This window comes from Seriola aureovittata, chromosome 2, assembly GCF_021018895.1.
Source record: "Seriola aureovittata isolate HTS-2021-v1 ecotype China chromosome 2, ASM2101889v1, whole genome shotgun sequence".
NCBI lineage: Eukaryota > Metazoa > Chordata > Actinopteri > Carangiformes > Carangidae > Seriola > Seriola aureovittata.
The window spans coordinates 1,246,764-1,271,882 of NC_079365.1; the positions used below are offsets into that span (position 1 = coordinate 1,246,764).

Here is a 25,119-nt window from a genome sequence, read left to right on the forward strand (position 1 = left end):
TACATCAATATGTTGGCTGGAAGTAAAAACTGTAGAAACACAACAAACAGCAAAACCTCAACTTCATGAACCTCAGCTGCTCCTCTGACACTCAGCACCACGTCACACAAAACCCAGCTCTGAGTCTACTGCCCTCCTGTGGCTCGACAGAAAACACATCACTGACTGAGTGGAGGCAGGACAAATACATCTCATGTCTACATGAGAGCCTTAAGAGCTGTGAACAAAACCAACTCACTCTTTATTAAACTGAAAGGTCTGGTCCAGAAGCTGCTGAACAGGACAGAACCAACAAGTACAAGGACTGAGTTTATTTCAGGTAAAGGGGTTCATTTATGGAACATTTGAAGGCAGGGATTGTAAACTGTTGGTGCATCTGGTAAATTAAAAAAAACAATGGTTTAACAAAAAATGAATGGATGAATAATGAATTATAATATGGCAAAAAAAACAATTTATCTCTTGGTAACGTCACTTGTAACTTTTGTTCAGTGTGATCTTTAATGACATTTAAATGATGTATAAACAACAACTCCAGTTTCAGTTAAAACTCAAAGTAACAAGTGACCTTTAGGTTCAATCTGCCACCTCACTTTGAGTTAAAGCTCCTGTATACAGAATTCTTACATTATGTTATTATCACTTTTTTTATTCCTCCACACTGGCGACAGTCAGAGCCAGAGGTATATTGCTTTCAGGTTGTCTGTCCAACCGCCTGTCCCATTCTCGTGGACACAATACCTCAGCAACACCTTGATGGCACATCTTCAATTTGGTAAAAACATTCACTAGGACTCAAGGATGAACCGATTAGATTTTGGTGGTCAAAGGTCAAGGTCAGTGTGACCTCACAAAACACTTTTTAGCCATAACTCAAGACTTCACAACAATTATGACCAATTTTCACACAAATGGTTGATATTTTCTGTGACTCTGGATAAACAGGGATGTGACCTGAAACTAGTCTGAGTGGAGGAGGCAGAGAACCACCAGGAGGTGATTCTAGGTTGGGTAGGTTTTTGCCTTTATTGTGATAGGGACAATGAGAGACAGGGAAGTTGGGGGGACAGAGAGGAGTCACATGCAGCAAAGGGCCCAGGCTGGTCAACCAGGTGATTATTACACCTGTTATTATCACATGAATGATTCTAATGGCATTAGCTTTTGTTTGCAAAGAAACAAAACAAACAACACTACACACAGCAGCTTTAAAGACAAACAGTCTAAAAGTCTTACCTTTGCTGACCTCTGCTGGTTGAATGTCTTGCTGCAGTGATATGCAGGTGTATCCCAGGATCCCATGACATCACTGCTGGGTGTAGTTACAGACTTTCTGACTTTTGTCAGAGGTGAAACAGAATTCAGAGCACAGAGGGCAGAGAAACAGGCTGTTCAGTGCACATCAGTGTGTTCACATGCATTGGCTCTACTTCCTGGTCACTCAGTGAAGTCACACCCTCTCCAGTGTTATGGACAGCTTTGCAAGTGTAGCTGTTTTGCAGTTTAGCAACGTAACGCAGGTCAGTTTGAAGCTGTTGAAGGTCTTTTAATCTTAGAAAAGGTCAGTTTTTAAAACACAAACAAAATCAAAGATAAAGAACATTTAAAAGATACAGATCAGTTTAAAGCAAATCAGTTTCAAAAGGATATTTACAAAGTGTAGTTACATGTATGATTAGTGCTGGTACTACACAAGAGGTAAACCATGTGCAGTGTCGGTGGCAAACTGCATCATTACTTCACCACTGATCTGTACAGACCAGTCATCAATGAGACGAGCCTGCAGTCTGAAACTGAACTGATTACTGTGGAACAGTTTACTGAAAAAACACCACCATGTCAACAGAAAGTAAAAGGGCATGAAAGGAGAGTAAGAAGATTCAATACATCAAAAGACCTAATCAGAAAAAATGGCAGTAGCTTTGTTATTTGTTCAAAAAATAAAAATGAGCTTAGCCCCCCCCAAAGATGAGTAGATTTGTGTTTTCATTTGTCTTCGCCTCTGTAGCTCGTTTGCATCTGTTGTGACACAAGTTCGGTTATCTAACGTCTCCTCACATGGCAGACGAACCAGCTGGTTGTTGTATCGTTTCCTGCCCAAAACAGGGAAGGAGCCGCTGCATAATTGAGTATATTTTATATCATGTTGGTTAAAGCAGGTGATCAGATGATACGTTTACATGACGCTCTACCACAGTGTGAATCCTCTGAAACACAGCTTACATGGGTTTATATGGGTCTGCAAAACGATCTGTGCCTTTTGATTGAAATAATAATAATAATAAATGCCCCAGGTAGAGGTTTGTTGAAAGGCTAGGGTTAGGGTTAGGGTTAAATAGACTGAGTGCTAAAACTACATCATAAACAGGTAGAACCTCAAGGACTTTATCTCTAGGAGAATATCTGGGTTTTATTTATTCATATTTTTCCTTTAATGTTCATAAAAAACCCAACTTTCATTTGCCAATCAAACCTGAGTGTCAATAAATGTCTTACCCTGTCTCTTTACTAATATCTGTATTGCTCCATCTAGGGATTTAGACTTTCACCAATCAAGTACGTTTTAGTTACTTTACCATGTGGTGAGGCAGCTTAATGTCCGGCCTCTTTTATAAGGTTTATTTGCAAAAACAAATAATCAATAGTCAAAATCGAAACTGTATCAAACAGCAAATGATGCTGGAAAATTAAAAAAAAAAAAAAAAAAAAAATCACTTTGTAGATTGAAAACCAAACGATTGTGAAATAAACACCTTGACCTGATCCGTCTGAGCTGAGCGGTTTTGCTTGATGACACATTTCCTGCATCATCACATCAGCTATCTGTGATCTGAGTCAATACAATGCATTATCTCAACATGAAGACACTGTGTTATTTTAATAACTAAAACATTAAACATCATGTGATCAAACTACTTTATATTCATCTAATTAATTGAAATGCTTATGTGTTCAGAGAATCTTCAGAAAATCTAATTTTACATTTATTGATCACATGGATTTAGGTGTGAGAGCCGTGAACCATCACACCTCCATTATGATCACGTGACTGAAGAATAATACTGAATTATAGCGCCAGCTTTAAACACAAGTTGAAATGACACATGACAGAGGAAGCATCAGTCCTGTGTGAACATGAGAGCAGTGTGATGTGCCTTCACTGTGTGTTATTATAGCAGCAGTCTTTCCACAGCACATACAGCAGTGTGCTGTCTCTACTACAGATGATGACTGAATGAGCCATGTTCACTGCAACTTCATTTCAGTATACGTCTGTCAAATCAGTTCAACAGTTACTGTTATAATATTCCTTAATTACGTAACAAATACTATCATATATGTCCTATTGTATCTCACCAAAACAGAAGACATTAGCAAATATAGCAGTTCAAGTGTTTAAATGGAAACAGGAAAACAAGAATGTGTCTACACCTCCATCAATTCCAGTTAAGAGAAAACTTCAAAGTCACTATTTGCTTTGATTTATGGAAAGTGAATTAGGTCAAATACCTCCACAGTCCTCTGGAAACACAGCTTCACTTTAAACGGTCACAACGGTTGGAAAGCAGTGATTTAAACTCACAATCTGGACTCCAGCAGAACTGATCACAAGACTTAATAATTAAGGAATATATGGAGCTTCAAAGTGATCAATATTAAACAATCATAAGAGACAGATGAATAAATTGTGAAACTATAATTTGTGAAAATCCTTCAAGAAAACATTAAAACTTAGCTCACTGTTATAAAATGTTATTTGTTCATTTATTTTTATAGAAATCTGTTTTTTTCATGACACTTTTCTTGACAGTGGTGTTGTCACCACCCTCTCTCATTTCAGCCAATCACAGCAAGTAAGCTAAGCAATAGCTGGCAGAATTAGCCTGTTATTTCCTGTTGGCATGAGCAACAACAATGTCCAGGTGCTCTGAATCAGCTGTCCAGCTACTACTGTTAATTAATACAGTATAAAGACACTGAAATGAACATCTCCGTTTATATATGTGGCTGCTCAAGCCAACAGGAGCACTGTTAGCAGTGTTAGCTATCACCGCTAACAGTGGCTCCTTTGGCCCGAGCAGCCTTGTAGTCACTGTGTCTGTGTTGCTTATTCACAGCAGAAACCTCTTGTTGGTTGATTCATAATAACGTTGACATTATCGTTGACCTAGCTACTAGCTACATTTGATGGCTGCAGCTTAGCTCGCTAACAGAAGAGAAGCAGGGGCTACATGAGGAAGTGACTGTTCCCAGCATCACTGTCATGAAAAGATCTATTATTAAATAAAATGAAATAAATGTTATTACAAAAATGAATGATGAAATAATAGTTCATAAAAGTGACTTGAGTTTCAATAATTACTTCAATTATTTTACAAAGCAGGCTATTCATATGATTAATCATTTATTATTGAATTATTATTCATTTATTTATATTGTTTAATTATTGGTGATTATTTAATGAATTTTTAAATTATTAAATATTGACTACTCTGGGATTCCACGGACTGTGCTTTGTGGGTCAGTGGGATCAGTAACAACAGGTTTAGTTTCACTGATTTAGCTTTTTTTTCTGTGGCAGCACAACATAAAGTGATTTATTTATTTATCATTACTGGTCACTGGTTGTGATTAAATTGTGCATATGGTTTGTGTTTCCCTTTCATATCTGAAGTCTGCTATGCTTGTTAGAGGCTGAATCTTCATTAAGCAAGCAAATTAAATCTATGTGACTGGAAACTAACTAAATGGCAGCAGGTAAGGCTGGAGCAACATACTGCTCTGCTGATAATGAAATATTATGTACCAAGCAGTGTAGCAGCTAATGATGTATCACTAATCCAATAATCAGCAATACTGTAACTATTTATTCATAAATTGTTGTGTCTAAAATGCTGCTTCAAAGTTTTTTCTACTCTAATAGAAAAAGAAATCTAATGGAAGCTTGGAATATTTGGAAGTTAAAGACATTTTTGGCCTGAAATTTCTCAGATACTGCACATCAGCAATGAAAATATCTCTAAAGACATGCTCCCCAATTATGTTGTAGAGTTCAATTCAAACTGCAAATTCAGGAAGTGTCTTTAAATCAAAAAATAAAAGACGAAAAACTAATGTAGCTTATTGTATTTGACCCTGAGCTTCAGTTGTGGTCACGGCCATGCCGGGCAGAGTGACTGTCTGGCCACTGAGGATGTGCTGTGAGTGTTTGGCTACAAGAGAAAGTGAAAGAAGCTAATCTACCTATAATCAATGGGCTCCTCAGGATGAAGTGGCAGGGTGGTGGGGGTGGGGTGTGGTAGTGCTTGGTGGTGAATGCTTTTCACTCCCATTCAACGTGTTCAGTTTATACTTAGAAGGGTGCCTTTCTGAAACACCGCAGTCTTGATTCCAGTACAGCCTGTTAAACACTGAAGTGTCGTTTGCATGGTGGCGAGAGGCTGTGGAGCAGCTAATGGATCCCGTTGATGATGTGGTTGTGCAGCAGCTCCTGTTCGTGGTTGTGCAGGGTTGGATTCAGCTCGTCGTCGCGCAGCCTAGCATTCTTCCTGATCTCTTCCAGGGAGTAGTCCTGCACCAGGCTGCCGTTCTCAAACACAGTCACCAGCAGGTCCTGAAGAACACGGAGCATACACATAAATCATGGAGTACAGGAGGAGGAGAGTTGAATCAAGTGACAAGCAGCAGCCTGGCTGTTCACACCAGAGGCTAATTTCTCCACCGGTCAACAAGTGATTCTGCTCTTCTGCTCTTTTTTTAAATCACGCATAAAGCCGATCTTCACAATAACTCCGGGATCAGTGGGGTGTCACTTCCTCTGCAACAGTCAAGTTAAAAGGCCTTGTGTGATGATCTGCTGGGAGGGGTTTGTCTGTCTCGATCTCTGTTTACACATCCCTGATTGCTCCAGCCCACTTTAATTGTATTGGTATTTTTTAATGGGTTATAGACTAGTCTATTCTAAATAGTACATTTTATGTGCTGGCTTGTTAATAAGAATCTGCTATCGGTCAGGGAAAAAAAACAAAAAAAAAAACATGTCATCGGAGCTTGACCGACACAAGGGACTAGAAGTCAGGATGTCATGGCCACTGCTGCTTTGATTTTGAGCTTTCCTTTTAAAAATCTGTCTGTTGTGAGTCCTCTGACTTTATGACACTACAATACAATGGTTTTGGAGAAACTGTTGATCTCACAATATGAAACAAAACAAAACAAAACAAATAAAAGAATCTTCAAGAGATTCATGGTTTATGGTCTCAAAAAAACATGTTGCAGTACAACACTGATCCTGCTCCTTAATCCTTGGACAGTGGATATTGTGAAGACAGTGAAAATGAGGGGAGGGAACGTTGCTGTTATGTGGTCTGCACCTCAAACATCAGACTACTGGTGCAGCTGAAGTTGTGGCACCTTGATGAGCACAGAGGTTATAGTATGTATTATAGTTGGATAAATAACATATAACCATAAATATATGGTTACATAATATAACCTCAAAATGACCAAGCTATAAAACTAATTGATAGAAACGGAGAGCAGAAAAACAGCCTTGGCTCCTCACTGAATATTAGTGAAGTTGGCTGAACTACTTTTGAACCAGCCACTGGTACAACCTGCCGTCCAGTGAGACTGTCAGAAGCCAATCAGGACCGATGTTCAGTGGTGCACTAGGACAAAAAGTGAGTCTTGTGGTGTTTTCCCACCTGCACTTTTTAGTCCAGTTAAACCAAACCCTGGTTCGTTTTCCCTCTTGGTACAATTAATTTGGGGCAGGTGTGAAAACAGTACTCACACTCGGGTGCGGACCAAAACAATTGCACCGAGACCCTTTCGAGGAGGTGGTCTGGGTCCAGTCCCAAACAAACTCTAGAGTGGTTCGTTTTTGGTCTGAAAGAGTTCTGAACTCTAACCAACCCCACTAGCAAGTGAGCTCGCAAGTTTGAGCTTGGTGGTTCCTGTAACCTTCTTCCTGTGTTTACTTTCCTGCTCCAGCCAGACAATCTGAACAATACGTGGTTTGTAATGATGCATTTTGGTTCATTTGAATTTGTGTGTGTGAAAGAAAACCTAACCTACAAGATTACAAACTCATCAACTGAACAGGACAAGAGCAAACACACTTTAGGTGTGAAAGCGCTGTTACAGGGAAAACATGAGACTAAGCTGCTGCTCTGAAGGTGAGCTGAACTAAACTGTACCTGGGCAGAGGAGGGAATAATAAATATTTCTCATCAGTGGATATAAGGTGTGTTGAGGAAGAGGATCATAACCAATAATGTTGAGTATGCATGAAAACAAAAAAAAGCCATACATAAGAAAAATTATGAACCACAAGCACCTGAAAAAGAGCAGCACTGTTAGTTCAGAAAATTAGAAAAAATGACCTGATTGATATTTGAATCATCTTTATTTTATCAACCAAATTATCTGTGCTAAAAAAAAAAAACTTGACACAGTATGTGTTGTAAAACAGTGATGCTTGAAAACTGAGAGTTAAAATGAAAAACTGGACTAACCTCCTCAGGTTTTCCCGCTCCTCTTTCCACTGTCTCTAAGAAGCCATCAGAGTTTCTCCGCAGTGATAGCCGTCCCCTCTTTGACCTCTTGGATGGGTCAGTCACTGGCTGCTTGTACACATCCATCTGGAGGGAAACATAAAACTAGTTCAGAGACTACTGATGGAAATCATCTGGCTCCAGTACACCTGAGCAAACTGAAAGCCTCTGTCTGTGAGGACTACAGTATCTGAGTCCATCCTGGTCCAAAAGCTGAACTAGGATGCAGCTCTGCAAAGTCAAGATCATTAAGTGCGCCACAAGACACAGACTAAAATCTACACAAAACATTTAGCTAGATGATGTTATGCACTTCCACTGGGAGCCTGTCAGCAAAGGATGTTTGAATGTCCAGTATCGACAGGAAAAATGATGACAGCTGGAAAAAACTGTTTCAGTGTATTTGACACATTAACTACTATTGTTTTCAGACCTTCTTGAAAAACTGTGAACCTGTCTTACATAATATTAGAGGCTTTTGAAAGACACCAATCCTAAAGTGTCCTAGCTACATACATGTTGTTAAAAGCTGATTTTCCAGGCCCTCTTCACACCTGCATTAACATCTGTCTAAGGTGATTTGATCACCAGTGGTCAGCTATAAGTTCAGGTGTGGGCACACCCGAGACGCAATGAGGACGTGTGTGAGATCCGATCACTCAGACCACATTCAGAGGAGGTCTGGACCACGTGTCCACATTCTTCCAGCAGTGTGAACGTGACTGTGTCCTGGGCCACGCTGAAGGACCAACTACTGACGTCTTCTGTCAGTCTGATTAGTCTCACAACAGCTTCATCCTGAACCTAAAATATTTTACTATTTACTACACACACACAAGCAAGCACATTGAAAACGTTGTCTGATTGTCACACTGCTCATGTTTCTTGTGTATGTCGAGTCCTTGTGACCCCCTTCTCGATAGTCCCTAAAAAATGTTATCAGAACCAACAGGAATCCACATCGAACCAGAACTCCTCCACTTACCCCCTTGCCATTAGTCTCCACGTAGCTGCACTTGAAGGCACAGCTGAGTGTATCTCTGTTGAGTTTCTGAAGTAAAGCGCTGCCACATCCGAAGAAGACGTTCTCAGCACTCCAGCCTTCATCACTCAGCTTCTGGAGAATCTTCAGAAAACAGAGAAGGTCAAGCTTCAAACACAATAAGACAAACGTCATCAGGATTTTATGTTGAAGCAGAGTGATAAGCTTTGTCAGCTTCAGTCAGTGTGTATAAGAAGTATTGAAGCATTTCACAGCACTGTTCAGGAAAACCAAACTTCTGATGACAAATATTTTCAGGCAAGAGAGTAAAACTGTGCCTCTTATAGTTAAGACAACTGCAAATCTGTTTTTCTGCTTAAACAAACTCTGACATTTGGACACAGTGGTCTGCAACAGAGCAGACAGCATGACAATACAGAACACTGAGCTGGACTTGTTTGTCAAACTTCAAGTCAGTCAGACTTATGATGTGAGGGGTGTGGCCTTTTCAAAACAGCACCATCATCTTGTCGACTGGGCCCATGTTTGTTGGGAAGCACACGCTCATCATTTTCAGTTACTGGGCCACGTTTCATGTTTCTACCTCATTCCAGGTCACGACAGAAGACAAGCCTTGAACCCTGAACATACTAAATAAGATGCATAAAGAATACTTAGGATGAAACTAGTAAAACAACGTTTTTTTACCTCGTCCACTGAGCTGAGGTCGATGCCGTCTCCTTGGATGATTCGCAGGTACGATGGCAGCACCTTGTATCCAACCGAGTTCAGAGAACAGCCAAAACACTCTTCTAAAATCTTGATAACCTATAAAACAAAAAAGGCATTTGAATGATTGATACATGTGGGTGTTAACTTGGTCCAATCAGAAAATCTTATAACATCTTATATTTTTCAGAAATCTACTTAAAAAGACACCATTCAGAATCAGAGAGTATTTCTACAGCTTTATGTATGGTGTTTCGTATACATCTGCTGAGGATTCGACACATCAAATCAATAAAGAGAGGGACGGTGAGACACAACTTCATTTATTACCACCTTAACTGTCACTTCCTCATACCTAACTTTCATAACCTGCCACCACTAAAAAATATCTTAGCCAGTAACGAGTCAAAAACTCTCAGTCCCTCTGAATACAAGACTTTTAGAAGCTCAGTTCTTACGACATATGATGCATAATTTGTGTATGAAGAGTGAAACCTGGGAGACTGAGAAGAGCTGTTTTTTCTTCTTGTCTGGGAAAGCAAAGTTGTGCCTCCACTATGCTATTGTCACTGCTTTGCAGCTGCAATACACACTCACTATTAATTATGAAAGGTCTGAAAATAGTATAAAACTTTAAACTTCAGAACAGCTGAAATATGGCAAAGAAGAGACAGTAAAAAAATGTGGTAACCTGTTTTGGAAAGTAAAATTATAAGTCTCTAAGTATCAGGATTTTTGTCAAGAGTTTCATTATTAAAAACAGATTTAGTTGAAGAATATCACAATTATAGGTAAAAATTAATGGCCGAAATCTGACTAATATGCCTCGATTTAAAACCAGTTAGCTGCATCCCTTGTTATATGCCACGCCCATTTCAGCTTAATTAATTTTTTCTTGCAAATTCACAAAATACGCAAAACTAACCTCTCATACTAGTCTGTGGTTTCTTCACTCAAGATTCTCTGGAGCCTCCTTGTCAATAATTCAACAGTTTTAATTTCATACATTGTTTTTTTTTACCTCAACAAGAGTCTCTGCGGGATCTCCAGAGTCTGGCCTGATGACCAGACAGGAGTCCTGACTGCGCTCCATGACTCGCTCCTTCAGTTTGTCTCCCCAGATGTGTTTACAGGCGTTAAAGATGTCGTAGCTGTCGCTGACCACAGAGACTGGTCCAGAGGAGAACTGGTCCAGGACTCGCTCAAATGCCTCCTTCTCCCTGCTCCTCCCCCAGGAGATGATGGTGCTGGATGACAGGAATGAAGTAATCAACAATCTCATGGTGTCATGGTGATGGTGTCACAGTCTCGTCACAGATCAATGACACCTCAACTGGTCAGATTCTGAAGAAGCCAGACCCAAAGGCTAAATGTTTTAAATTATGGATTATATAATTTTTGGAGTATTTCATGTCTTTATGTGATAGTGATAGTGAAAAGAGACAGGAAATGTGGGGAAAGAGAGGAAGGGAATGACATGCAGCAAACAGTCCAGCCAGGATTGAGCCAGGGACTCACTGCTCACGCCAAATACATTGTACAGTACAGTACAAAAATTTAAATCCCCGATTCCACATATCAAACATGACAATAGACGACGGTGTTCTATATAATTTACACTCAAAATGCATTCTTACATCATTGTGGAGGGAAGTAAGAGATCCATGAAACTGGTCAACCTGGGCTGCTATGATAGTTATGTGGGTTTGTTTGAAACATCAGGGTTTTTCCTGCATAGAGAATTGCGAGGTGGCCGCCTCCGTCAAATTTTGTGCCGCCTCCCGACAAAATTGTAGTAGGGCCTACTTGTTTTCTCGGTACTTGGTGGATTTGACGTTTTTAACTGCAATTGTGGCTGTACGCCGCTACGGCAGTGTAGTGGCTTTGTATCGTAATCCGTGCATCAGGCAGAGCCATCCCAAACTGCCAAATAAGAAGAATACGAACATGCTGGATTTTCAGCCTGCGGAAGGTAGGCCGCGATTTTGTGGCAACATCATTAATTCTTGTAATATGGGGAAAAAAAGTTAATTCATGTTACTGACGAGATATGGTCTAGGTGTCAGGACTGACAGTAGGCCTAGTTCTCAGCCACAAGTGGAAGGTGACGTGGAGGAGAGGATCAGAGAGAGGAGTCAATGAGAGAACTAAGGCTTTAGGAGTGTATTAACGAGTGTATTAAAGCTGACTTTTACATGATTTTAACATCAATTATTCATCTTCCCAGATGTTCGCAAAAGCCTAGAGTGACTGGCTTTGACACGTAGTGGCTGGAGACCCCCTACACCCACCCTCCGTCGTACAGTTACTACCACCCCCGGCTAATGTCCGGCCAGGAAAAACCCTGAACATCTGTATCACCAGTAACAGAGTAAACCCAAGCATACCCAAGGTAAACATGCAAATGTGAATAAAGATGGAAGTAATATAAGATACGTGTGTGTGTGTGTGTGTGTTATACCTGTGCTCTGCTGCTGGGATGGAGAAGCCAGCCATTGGGCAGCCATAATACCTCTGAGCCATCAGCAGCCCAGCCACTGTGTCTGTACTGCAGAAATTAACCAGGTGAGCTGCTCCACCTAATGCTGCAGACTGGAGAGTGGAAGTAAGAATCATCAGCCACTTTGCTGTCTCAAATAACATCTGAGTTCAGTTCAGAACCAGGCACAGTTTAAAAGGCTCAGGAGCAAGTAATCTGCATCAGGGTTGTTGCATCTTGGATGTTTCTGTTTTTGCAGTGAGATTCATTCAGGTAGTGACAGACTGTATATGACAGCTCAGCTTAGCACTGAGCCACCACCTTCATGTGATGTATCAGAGTGACTTATAAAGGTGAAAGAAAATGTTAGGTGGCTGGAAAGTGACCAAAATCTAGTTCGACATAGAGACAGTGACATCAACTACAGTCAATGCAAACCATATAAAGTCACAGATGGTAGAGGACATCTTCCTTAGACGTTATCCCTACCTATCAGGTCAGAGAAAAAAATTATTATTTTTTTTGTTACTTTACACCAGTGGCTCTCAACCTGGGGATTGAAATCCCCCACAGGGGTCACTAGATTATTTTCGGATGTCATGGGATGTTTTTCAAAATAAATAATTAATGAATAAATAATAAAGAATATATATATATATATATATATATATATATATATATATATTTTTTTTTTTTTTTTTTCTTCTATTGAGTGATTTTTCCATTAAATCTCCCACACCAATGTTATAATGTAGTTATTATAAAACAGATTCAAGCAAGCAGTGAAACTATTCTGTGAAGGTAGGAGGGAGTCTAGAACTCATCTCAACGAAGTCATCCCCTCTAGCTGGAGGCAGACTGACCATGGCATAGCACAGTGGCAGTTGCTAAATGTTAGCTAAGTACTGCTAAGTGTCTGAATATGGTGGCCTCTGAAAAAATCTCAAAAAGTTTGATGTTGTTGACATGATGTTTTACACTTTACACACTACAGAAGTGACTAAGAACACAGTCTTCTATCCAGTAATTTAATTCTTATGAATGACTGCGTGACTGAAATGTCTGGGTCCCTTTCAGTCATCAGTGAGAGGAGCTCCATAAGTGACACTGGTGATTCAGTACTCTCAATTCAGCTTTAAGAATGAGTGTTAAACGATTTGTTCCTCCATGTATTAACAGCTCTACCAGGGAGACAGACATGAGGTGACACTGTTGTCATAAATCAGCTGCTGCCTGTGTTAAAATGGTCATGGTATGCTGGACCTATGAGGATTTTATTTTAGACTGAAACACTTCCACCGGCTCTGTGGCTCAGACACTGATAACTGAATTTACATTCCAGCGTTATTCTTATTATGCTAAGTCTTTCCCTCTGACTCTCATTGAGTTCTCTTAATCTAACCTTTGTGCCTGTAATCATTGATGTCAACACTACTTATATCATGCAATAATTGGATAACATCAGCATGACACAGCCATATGCCCAAAGCAGATATCACAAGACGATCATTTGCTGTGTGGGCCCTTCACATCAGGGTTTTCAGTTCAAACTGAAGCCACTTACAGGGAATTCAGTTGATTCTCTGGATGATAAGCAGTGATACTGGTTATATAGAATTGCCTGTATCGTTGTGCAACCATGTGCCCGAATATACCCTTCATTTACAGCAGAAGAGTAAAAACAAGGAGCAACAGTCTTCCTGACCTCCTGTGAGGAGACTCCTCTGTAGCCAAAGTCGTGCAGTTTCAGGTCCAGGCCTTCCAAGCTCCCTGACGTGGCCTTCAGGTGCTTGGCCAGGATCTTCTTAAACTCCCTGGAAACTGTGGCTACCGTGATGGGATACCACATCTGAACCAGCATGGTCTACAGCAAGCAAGAGGGAGGGGGAGGGGTGAATGAGTATGGAGAGGAAGACAACAGTGAGATTGTGATGGTGAGTGAGCAGTTGTTAAGACAAAGAAGTAGACATATAGAAAATGTAGAAAATATGACAAGTTACAGCATGACTGTGCATGAGGATGGAGGCACTGGAGGAACCCTATTTTTCTAACCGCCTGCCTGGTTTTATGTTGTATGTTGTAAGTACAGTATAGACTACACGGCTGTAGTCTATACTGTACTTACCCCCCCCCCCCCCTCTAGACGTCATGAGCTACGATGGCGGATGAGAATCGATCAATACACATACAGAGAGAAAGCAGAATAATGATGCTCTAAGGACTATGTGATATTTGGAGGTACTCTCCTGTGGGATTCAGAGGGTTGTGTCAGTAGTGTATTGTCCATGTACATGAAGCTAACAGAGCGCTACAAAGTGAAGTGAAGGAGAGTCATTCTACCTCAATGTAGTTGGTGAGCCAGTAGAAGTTGGGGTCTGTGTTCTCCACAGTGAAGAGCACGTTTCCTCTCGGTATGATCCTTCCCTCAGGGACAGCTTTGATCCGGATAGGGAGACGGCCATCATGTTTCTGACAAAGTGACAAGGACATTGACTTCAAGTTAGCTTCATAAATGATGATTGATGCACCACCTGTGAATCTGTCTTGACAGACACACCTCGAGAACTTTCCTCCAGCTTTCCTCATCGAACACAGCTTGTTTGAAGTGCATCTGGTAGAAGAGCTTGGCTTCCTGAATCTTCTCCTCTGTGACCACAGGCCCTGTAGACAACAATCCACATCATCCTTCTGTATCTATCTACTCATAGCTTAAGGATTCTGTCAATTCATTTCTCGGATCAGAGGAGAGGAAGTGAACCTACCTGTGAGGTACTTCTTCAGCAGGTACTGAAGACCGAAGAACACCACTTCATTGAACTGGGAACCTTTCTTGCGTCTGCATTCGAAGTAGGAGTAGATTTTGCTGACGTTAGGTGGATACTGTTTGTAGTGTGTGATCTGAAAGAAACAGAGAGAAGCCACACAGCTAGCAGATTAACTGAGTAAACTTGTCACAGTGTAGTTCTAATAATCACCTGCAGGATCTGGAACAGTCATTCATCACACTCTAATCTTATCACATCACAGATTTGTGTTGTGAAACAGCATGAAATAAAACCCTGGTCAGTGCACCAAGGATAAGCTGTGAACTGGAGGATTGTCTGCTCTACGTCATGTAAGCATGTTTTCTGGAACCATGTTGGAAGGAATGAAGACAGCTTAAAGCACAAGTCTCTCTTTATGCTCCTGCAGCACTAATAGAATAATCAACAGCAACAACCAGTCAGTGGAGGAAACAGCTCCAAGAGGCAGTCACTCTGCATTCTTCTGCCTCATCCTGCCTCCTATTCAAGTCCCTCTCGCTTCAGGAGAACACCTAGCTTGCAGCAAACAATTTAATGCAACGTTTTGGTCCTAGACCTTCATCAGGCAATGCCTGGGGACCCAAACATTGCAATAAATTGTTTCCTGCAATTTAGACAGTGTGCAGGATTTTTTGATAGCCACTTTGGATCCACTCATCCTGTTCCTAAGCACCTGCCTCACAAAAAAGATATGCAAAGTTTTCTCCTTCTTTAGTTTATCTAGACATGTCACATATTGTATGTCATATATCTCAGGGTAAGTTACTCTGAGATGTCATTACTTGGCATGGCAGAGTTATTACAGTTCGGAGTTCTTGGGAAGTTTTTATGAAAAACAAAAGATTGGCACATTGGTCCTGTTCAGACCCGCATTAAACTGCATCTCAGGTGATCCAATCACAAATTCAGGTGTGAACAAACCCAAGATGCATTGAGGCCACATTTGAGATCCAATCACTCAGACCAAAAATATTTTGACACTGTTTAGTGTTTTTCATACAGCGATTTCAAACAGCTAAAACCCCATTTCATGGTAGAGCTGATGTAGTTTGTCTGTACGCTCACATTGTTCCAAAACTGTCACTGATTTTTTTGTTACTCAGTCCATACATTTTGAGTTTTTGCCAACAGGATTTCAATCATGTCTCCTAGGTGGTGCATATATACAAAGAAAACTTATTTCAGTTACTTCTGTTACTTGTAATGTATGCAGGTGAGTACTACACCTGGATGGTTTATAGGATACACACAACACACATACAAGGTACAGTTCTTCATCATAATCTTTCCCAAGTAACTGGACAAGTATAAATGCACAGGAGTCTCTTTGTCTGACAAAAAAAAAACTGAATCCACCTGATTCATTCAACATGTTCTTTCTTTGTGGGGAGAAGTCATTGTATACTTCTAAATATTCTACAGTTAAAGTTGTTGACTTCATAATACAATGTGTTTTAAAGTTTGTGGATGGGTAGAAGCTGCACTGAATTAAGGGTTTTCACTATGTCATTATGGTTTACTAAGGAGATAAATGGGCAAATGGTTTTCTGCTGTTCAGATCAGCAGTTTCAGAGACACCAACAATCCTGTCACAGTCAAAGTCTTTGAGATATAGATACATAGTATATAGCTTGAATGACATTACAATTCACTTAATAATTACTGACAGTGCAGTGTTCATTTCTTGATGATTTTCATTTCTCCTGGTTTGTCTACTTGTTAACCACTTAATTTAATTTAATGGACTATCAAGACAAGCTATTACATAAGATGGAGTATCATACGGAAATGTTTCACTATAATCCATTTCTTCCATAATTAGTAATTCAATAGTACAAATATTTAATATTTCAAACATCAGTCATTAATTTACAATACAAAGAATTCGTTTGCAAAGTTGTACAAGTCATTAACAGCCGTTGTTTGCTGGTAAATCCTGCTGTTCCCTATGGAAAACAATACATCTGAATCACATAGTTGGAATTATCTGAAGCTACATGTGTCACGTGACCTGCTGTTTTTGACCCCTGGATGTCATAACTCACTCATGTAAAGGGCTCTATTTGAGGCCATGTGTGGTGTGTTCAAGTGCAGATGGAAAATATCTGGACATCTGAAAATGCTGCAGAACAGTATTGCAAGTGATCACCAAAACAAAGAAAGAGCAAATCCACTGTGTAAATCACTGATATCAATCTATCAAGGCTGAGGAAGAGGAGGATGAAATGATCCCTTGTAACGTTACATCAAATGGTAAAATAAAATAAATAAATTAACTGAAATTGAATATGGATTATTGGTGGGTTGTATTTAGGTTCATTACATTTTCTCATTCAGATCTGTTAAATTCATGTTTTAAAATGGACTGTGGTTAGTAAAGGTGTGCAAAACAAAAAAATCGATTCACATTAGAATTGCAATCCTATCAATTCAAAATGGATTCATAAATTCAAAGAGAAAAAGAATAAAATCGATTCATATTTTTCAGTCTTTTCTCACAGCGCTGGTTTCATTTTTCCCCTGATACGAGTTTAGCCTGACAGTCCAAGAAATGGCGCTGTGTTGGTTTGCACCCAGATACTCCTCCTTGGAGCTAGAAGAAAGTGCAGTATGAGCAATGGAAAACATAAAGGAAAATGTAATTCAACCGACCCCGTCTTCAGTGACGGTAACGTTTGGACACATTTCAGATTTTATAGCCTCGAGGGGAAGAAGCAGCTCAATAAGACCCATGTTATCTGCAACTTTATAAACATTTTTAAGAGCTTGAAGATCTGATCATCACTAAAGTGTTTGTCATATTGACACTCAAGGTGTATTGATTGATTTCCAAATGTCAATCATGCATGGAGTAACACACGAGAACATTAAAAGATGGCCTCTGAGCTGCTTAGTGAATTAAATGGTTAATTAGTGAAGATGAAAAGACAGAAAACATCCTTTCATTCATCATTCACTCTTTTGACAGTTTATTTATCTGCAATGCTTTTACACAGAAACATGACAGTCAGTCTGTTACACTCCTCTGCCTGCACTGCAGCTTCTCCTCTGAATGGATGTCCAATGTGGCTTCATAACACAATAACACAAACTACTTGTGTTCATTCACCTTCTGCCTAATGCTACGCTAATTACAACCCGCTACATCCATGGTATGATCTAATATTACTGAGCTGGATGTTTGTCTGATGCTGTATCATATTCTTAACATGATCAAACTGTTCATAAAATCAGTTTAACATTTCATCATGTGATCATAGTTGACTAATCTATGTAAACTTGTCAGCGTAAGAAAAGTGGTTACATAACCTTAGAAACGAGTCGCAACGTTACGGTGCGCATGCTTGCATGTATGCACTTTATAGGTGCTCTCGGATACACAACTAGCACTACACCTCTGACCGTCATATATGAAATGTAGCGTCATATACTATAAGACCTGTTACCATGGTCTGGTGTTGTCATTGCTTTAACTTTCAAGTGTTTTTGGAGCACCTCTGGAGGAGTGGTGGGGGTAGGACACTGAACTAAGAAATAAGAGTAACAAGCAGCAGGTGTGTACATACACCAGCATGATTATGGTATTACCATGCTGTTAACAGACCAAATGCAGTGCGCATTAAAGTATTAAGAGCTGCATGTAGCCAGGCACAAGGACATATCAGGCCTCAGTGAATTCCTCAGAAACTTAAGTAGTGAAAGTTAAAGCTCACAGTGCTCCCAGAGCCCTGCTGTGGCTGCATATTGGATATAGTTGTTAATTATTACACAAGTTATGCAACTGAGAATTTCAGCAGAAAACAAAACACAAAGCCGAAGTCACATGTACACCATTGCCCTGGGCTCCAGTGAAAAAGCATGTAGTCAGGCAGGCAACATCATAATCAGCATCATCACCGCTGTAAAAATCAAATTATAAAAGAGCAGATAATAAAATCTGAGCAAGGGGATTGGAAAAGGTAGCCTAAGACAAGTCAGGACTACAGAGAAGGTGGAGCTTGATGTGAAAGTGAAACTGTTCTTCCTCTCCTTTGCTCTTCTGCAGCTGAGAGAGGTGAGAATGTCAATAGTTTTGCAGTTAGTCAGTCATAAAGCATCAGTCAACACTGAGACATTCTGGATGATTGAAAATATTGCCCTGTTGGTGGCGGTAGATGAAAAGTAATCAACCATAGAATGTAAATAAAGATGGATGTAGCCTTTGTGAAGTCACCCACAAGGTTCTGAAGAACGTTTTGAAGCCCAAAATGAGCTGCTTCATCTTCGCCATCTTGGTAGCGCCTGACTCCACCCCTAGCTCCCAGCAAATCCAAATATACTCAAAGAGGTGGGACGCGATGGAGCCGAGACTTTTGCCCATGCCGGTTTGTGGCAAGTATATTCTCACTCAACTGTCACTCAAAGAGGCCACGCCCTCAATTATACACAACTTTGGAAGTCTTAATAAAATGTAAACAGGTGAGTTATATAAACAGGTGTCATGAAGGAGGAAATTAGCTCTAGAGACCAAAACAGTTTTTTGTGCCAGACTGTAAACATGTTTATTTCTACTGTAAAGTTGGACATTTTAACATGGGAGTCTGTGGCATTGACTCATTGACTGTTGGAGCCAGACTCTAGTGGTCATTAGAGGAACTGCAGTTTTTGGTTCTTCAGCATTAGCTTCATTTTTCAACCCCGGGGGTTGCTGCCTGGGCTCACCACAGTGGCTAGGATTCATCTTCTGCTGACCATGAATATTAATCTCAACCAAATTTAATGGAGATCCATTCAATATCTGCTGATATTTCAGTTTGGACTATAGCTCCCTAATACTGGATTCCTGAAGCTGAAACTGACATAAATATTTTAGAGTTAAAAAAAATCTGATAATGAACTGGCCAATAGTAAATTTAAGAAACAAACATAATATAAACAACAATCTTGATACGGATCCCTTAGATTTGATTTTCTGAACAAGACAGAAAGCAGAGTGCTTCTGCTTGATAAACTCTAATTGGTGACACTGTTGCTAAATGATCTCAAACCTAGTTTGGCATTTTACTGCAATTTCTTCAGAACGTATCGGCTGACACACAGTATGCAATAAACCTGAGTAAATATCAATAAAAAGTACAAGTTCTATCCATCTGATATAATTTTCATGTCAAATTCATTTGAACAGAATTGTTTGACTAATTAAGCTGTTTCATATCTTATCAAAGGCCCATATTTAAGAATCAGCTACAACAGAAGTCAGTACAACCCTCATTATTGAGATTCTGAGATTTTTCAGATTCAGTACTCATAGACTTTTATGATACCAGTCCTTTACAAGTCTGTGGAGAGATATCCTGCCATTCTTCACAGATGCTCTTTGATGGAGGGGTGTTGTTTCTCTACTTGCTGCTTTAAAATACTTTCTATTGGATTCAAGTCAGGGGACAAACTTGGCCAGCTCATTGTTTTCGTCTTTAAAAGCTCGTTTGATTTTCACAATCTTTGGGATCATTGTCACATGTTGGGAAATTCCTCTCCTGCCAAGCTTCTTGAGATTGGGAGTCATCTTTTCATTTGGTATTTGGATATACAAATTTACATTCATTGTGTCATGTAGACATGTCTATCCTACACCTTTTGCACTCCTGGCCAGGTCCACACCAAACATGCTGGACCCCATCTGATCCAAACACATTTATTTTGATTTCATCTGACCAAAGAATGTTCAGCCAATATTCATCTGGCCTCTTTTCATCTTCTTTGGCAAAGTTTAATATTGCAATTTTATGCTGTTTTGTGAGTAATGGTTTTCTTCTTGGAGGTTGACTTCATGCAATGTCCTGTGCACTATCTGAGCTCTCTCTCGCCAAAACACCAGTTTTCACAGATAATTCTTGTGCCAGTTCAACAGCACCTACCCGTCTGTTTTTCAACACAGGGCTGTATACTTAGCAAGTTGTGCATGGCATAAATTTCACTGCGCTTTCTGTTATTTCTTCCCATGTGTAGCCATGATGCATTAGACACACTGTAGTGTTCATGGATTCTTTTTGCATTTTCATAGCATTGTTCATGAAAAATGGACTTTAATGGAAATCACAGATGTAACCACTTCTGTTGCACTGAGGTTGTACTTTGGGGCCTATATTTAAAATGTAGAATATCTAACCTGTTTATTTGTAGTGATACTACACATGGGTGAACCAAGTTTAGCTGTAACAGTATACATTGATATGATGGACAATAACAAGGACACCATTCTAGATGAACAACTACTGGACAGTCTCCGCTTGCTGCTTGCTGTACCCCTCCCGTACTTTCGGCTGCCAGTTTAATTTTTTGTGTGTAAATGATACAGCTGTGTGCAGAGCATTGATTCCCCCCCCCCCCCGAGTTTCAAACTTCACCTCTAGTCATGTCAGAAACAAGCCTCAACCTCTGGAGCTGAACAATGAAGCCAAAACTAGAGTACCAAAAACTGCAGTTCCTCTAATGGCCACTAGAGTCTGGCTCCAACAGTGAGTCAATCCCCATAGACTATCATGTTAAAATGTCCAACTTTACAGCAGAAATAAACATTGAGGGTGTTGCCTCTTCGAGTTACAGGTGGGTGAGTGTATACTTGCCGCAAACCTATACAAAACAAAATCTCTGCTCCAAAGCAGAGTCAGACACTGCCAAGATGGCGATGGTGGAGCAGCTCACTCTGAGCTTCAAAACTGCTCTTCATTCAGAAACCTGTGGGTGACGTCACAGAGGCTATTTCCATCTTTATTTACAGTCTATGGTCAGAAAATATTATTGTGATTCATCCGAAACACAAATGAATCTCCAAGGGAAAAAAGGAAATCTGCTGCATCAGACAGCAAAGGCCACATATTTAATGAGTGAGGCAATAATTTTAACTGCCAACTAGTAACTGTAACTGATCGCACTGAACACTCACATGACAGAGTTGTTTTGCATGCATTAGTAATATCTACAAACCAACGTTGTGAGGTAAACTCTGGTTGACAAAAACAAGGACACAGTTAATACAAAGCACCAGCTTATTGCTGTGCATGTGGTCACCTTTAAAACCCCAACATGGACATGTACTGTATGTGGTTAAAAAGTTGAGCACATTTACATGAAGATTTCCTGATTAGTTAATAAAGGACATTTATTGTTCAATCATAGAAGCAGAATTGCTTTAAGTCTGAATGCCATATACAACACTATGTGTCCTTGTAGTTGACAACAGTGTCTCATTTCTGTGACTAACTAACTAAACACTAAAAATGTTGACTACATGGGAGGCAGTATATTATATTAGTAGTAGTGTTTATATTAGTAGTATTTTGGTATGTACTTTTTTTTTTCTTTAAATCATGTAAAATGCTGCACTGTAAACCTGGTAACCCCCGTGGACTTTCAGATGAGCTCATCAGATTGTACCAAATCAGTTTCTATTATGTGATTGTGATGACAGACACATTGGAGGAATCCTCTTGGCTGTGCTTCTGCGTTGGACTTGTTTGCAGGGGTCATTGGAGCTAATAAAAAGGCCAGTTGGTCATCGTCCAGACCTTTGCCATCTGGCTGCAGTGCAAACCTTTGAATGACATCTAACACTGACATCTGACATTTAACTCTAACGAGCTGAGGGTGTACTGAACATGCCAGCACAGTCTGCTCAAGGACTGACTCACAGCTGGACTTAAGTAACTAACTGACATGGGACGCAAAACATGACTTCTACTGAAATGAAACTGAAAGCAATACTGTCAATTGGGGGGGGAGAGAAGCAGGCATTACTGGTTAAGCATTACAATGAAATTAATCACACCATGCCTTGCCCTTCTGTACATATCTTGATTCATAAAACTGGAGTCCTGGGACTCCTGAAAGGTCCTGGTCTTTCATAGTCTTCAGCACATCATTCCCTTGAAGTTAGCACTTTGAGACAAATTAATAATGACTGTTTCAACTGTCAAAAACTAAGTCAAAGGCAACTTGATTTTTACTCTTACTCTCCAGTTGCCCTTCACTTAGTACTGTTAGGCACTGTTACACTACTATTTTCTCCCACGCATAGGATAAACTTTAGTTCCATGCCAGTTTTTTTGTCATAATTTTACCACATATAGCTGGACTGAGACCTGCTTAGGCCCCTGTGTATTAAACCTGAAATAGCCCTGAATAGTAAAGGCCCTTTACCATGTGGTTCTGGTTGTAATAATGGGTGTATGCGTACAAAAAACACATACACACACTTGCAGTTGGTGTGAACTATAAATATGTGTAAACATTAAATGTGTGTACACATACAAAAGACCCTGTGGTCGTATAGTTTAAGGGTAATGTGAGAGTAGGCCCAGTGATGTTGACACAGTGAGTATGTGTTTAGAAAAATGCGTGTATAATCCGTGAGGGCAGATGTGAAGAATGGTTTTGATATGGTGAAAACGAAACTCAGCCATTACACTGGCACCAGGAAACTCTAGAGAGGGTGATTCCTCGAATCACATCTTCTCAGGTAAGGTTTCATGGATTCAGTTTTCATTACTTATCTATGGACTCTACCCCCTGTAACCTCTGCTCCTGGATTAACAAACTGTAATAACAACACACTGCACACAATTCAGATCACATCATTACTGCTGGTGCCCAACAATATCATCTACTACTATAGTCAAAACATTCAATTAACCAAAAATACAACGTCTAAGTACATATCCCAGCGATGTGTTGTGATATATGGAAAGATACCCTAGCTAACTGTGTCAAGAAATAAACAGAATTAACTCAAATTCACTCGGAAAAAGCAGTAACAGGACAGTAAAGGGGACTCACCTTGTAGGAATCCGTCGCAAGCAAGAAATTAAAATCCTGCGCTGCCATTGTTGTTGTTGTGGGTGAATGAATTAACGTTAACGTAGCAAAATGTCACTTCAGCCTCCGTGTCCTCGTAGCAACTTAAAAAGAGAGCGACCCAGGACCCGGACCGAATAGCTGATATTAGACCGGGCTATGATAGACTGGGGTACAAGCAGCAGAGGAAATGAGCCTTCAACGACGAATTCTTGTGATTTTTGCTCCTGTGGTTCTACTGTGAAAGCAGAGTCCGACGTTACACCAGTGGTGAAACAAGTAGAGCAGTAATCATATTGTAGGTTGGGGGGTCGTTAGAAAGGGGCGGGGTTCAGTACTCATGGCCAAGCGCACGTCCTCTCACCGCCTTTCTGACCTGCTACGTCATGGTGCATTCAAGTGCATGTAGAATTTTTTTGCAACGATAGCTTATAACTGTTTTTGTTGTTAAGCACCCGAGTGACTTGAGTAAAGAATTCAATTCTAGGAGAAAAGGGGAAAATGTAGAAGTTAATTTGGGAAATTTCTGTTTCTGGATAAAGAATTTTACATTTAGAATTATGAAGTTAAGTAGATATTCAAGAGCACCATCATTTGGATTATCATGGTAACATTTTTTTTTAAAATAACAAAAACATAACATAATCATCATCTTTTATCATTATCTTCTACATAATAATTAAATGATGATTAGGCCTCTTGGACGTCTGGCTGTGATGACATATGTCGGGTGTTTGTGTTTATTTAGATTTACAGTTCAGATTGTGTATCTTGTTTTGTTTTATGTGATTCTGATGTTGGTAACAAATCTTCAAGGTTGAAGGAGTTGAAGTTGAAGGAGAACTTGTTACCTCCAACTAAATAAATCAATAAATATTTGTGTATTTATGTACCACTGTGCTTTTTGTCTTATAAAATAATTGATCGTTTTACATTTTTATTCCTTTTATGTTCTTCTGTTTCACTTATGTAATTTTATGTGCTGTTACCTGAATTACTGTACATTTCCCTTCATCAATAAAAAGAAGAAAAAAAGATTGAAGAAAGTTAAAGGAATACTCTGACATTTTGGACTGTAAGCTCTAATTGTATATCCATCGTCTTATGAATTAGATTCCTTACTAATATTGATCTCTCTGTAAATACCTTTGTTCAATTTAAGTGGATTGTGAATGTGGCAATCTACACGATTTTCCTTTAAATAAGTGCCTTTTACCGCATGAGTGGTGACTGAGCCTTTGACCCAATGACAAAATGATATAAAACTTGCATTTTACAGTTTTATGAACTGGGTGTCTGATGTGACTCACCTGCAAAATCATAAGGAACACGAGTCACCAACACAAATTTAGTGACATATGTTACATTACATTGAGCTAGTTCAAAAACAAACCTGCAATCACCATGTATGGCCATTAGTGTCCCCAAAGATAACGGAATGGAGATCTAGGAGATTGCTGCTTTAAGTCAGGTAAAAAAAACTTCTTCACATTTAGAATGGACAATTCCCTCTGCTATAAAGTCCCCTGTTGTTTTACCAAACAATAATAGCTGTTCAGTTTAATTCTGCATTTTAATGCTAATACTGTCTTTGCTGTTATTCATTTGTAGTATTTTCTGCAACTAAGCGACTGCAGAGTAGACAATCAGCTTCCTGTTTACACACACCCACGCACTTGTGCAGTGTGCATGAATGGTCATGTGATATGCGTTTCCAGGTGTGTTAGTATGGAC

At 39.7% G+C, this 25,119-nt stretch overlaps 1 protein-coding gene across 1 annotated transcript; it reads right to left on the minus strand.

Moving 5' to 3' along the window:
- Positions 1 to 1,525: 1,525 nt before the first annotated feature.
- On the minus strand, positions 1,526 to 23,693 carry nampt2 (nicotinamide phosphoribosyltransferase 2). Its single transcript, XM_056401453.1, has 11 exons — positions 23,368 to 23,693; positions 14,512 to 14,647; positions 14,307 to 14,410; positions 14,090 to 14,218; positions 13,455 to 13,613; positions 11,732 to 11,862; positions 10,292 to 10,517; positions 9,250 to 9,369; positions 8,545 to 8,685; positions 7,521 to 7,646; positions 1,526 to 5,614 (listed from the first exon to the last, which is right to left on the minus strand). Exons 1-11 carry the CDS (start codon positions 23,413 to 23,415, stop codon positions 5,453 to 5,455), a joined length of 1,482 nt encoding a protein of 493 aa, XP_056257428.1. The 5' UTR covers positions 23,416 to 23,693; the 3' UTR covers positions 1,526 to 5,452.
- Between the last annotated feature and the right edge of the window lie 1,426 nt (positions 23,694 to 25,119).

Coding starts and splice junctions, on each gene's coding strand:
- nampt2 (XM_056401453.1), bottom strand. CDS start 23,415: ATGGCAGCGCAGGATTTTAATTTCTTGCTTGCGACGGATTCCTACAAG. Junction 14,648..23,367: donor TTGCGACGGATTCCTACAAG/GTGAGTCCCCTT, acceptor TGTTTCTTTCAG/ATCACACACTACAAACAGTA. Junction 14,411..14,511: donor GCTGAAGAAGTACCTCACAG/GTAGGTTCACTT, acceptor TGTTGTCTACAG/GGCCTGTGGTCACAGAGGAG.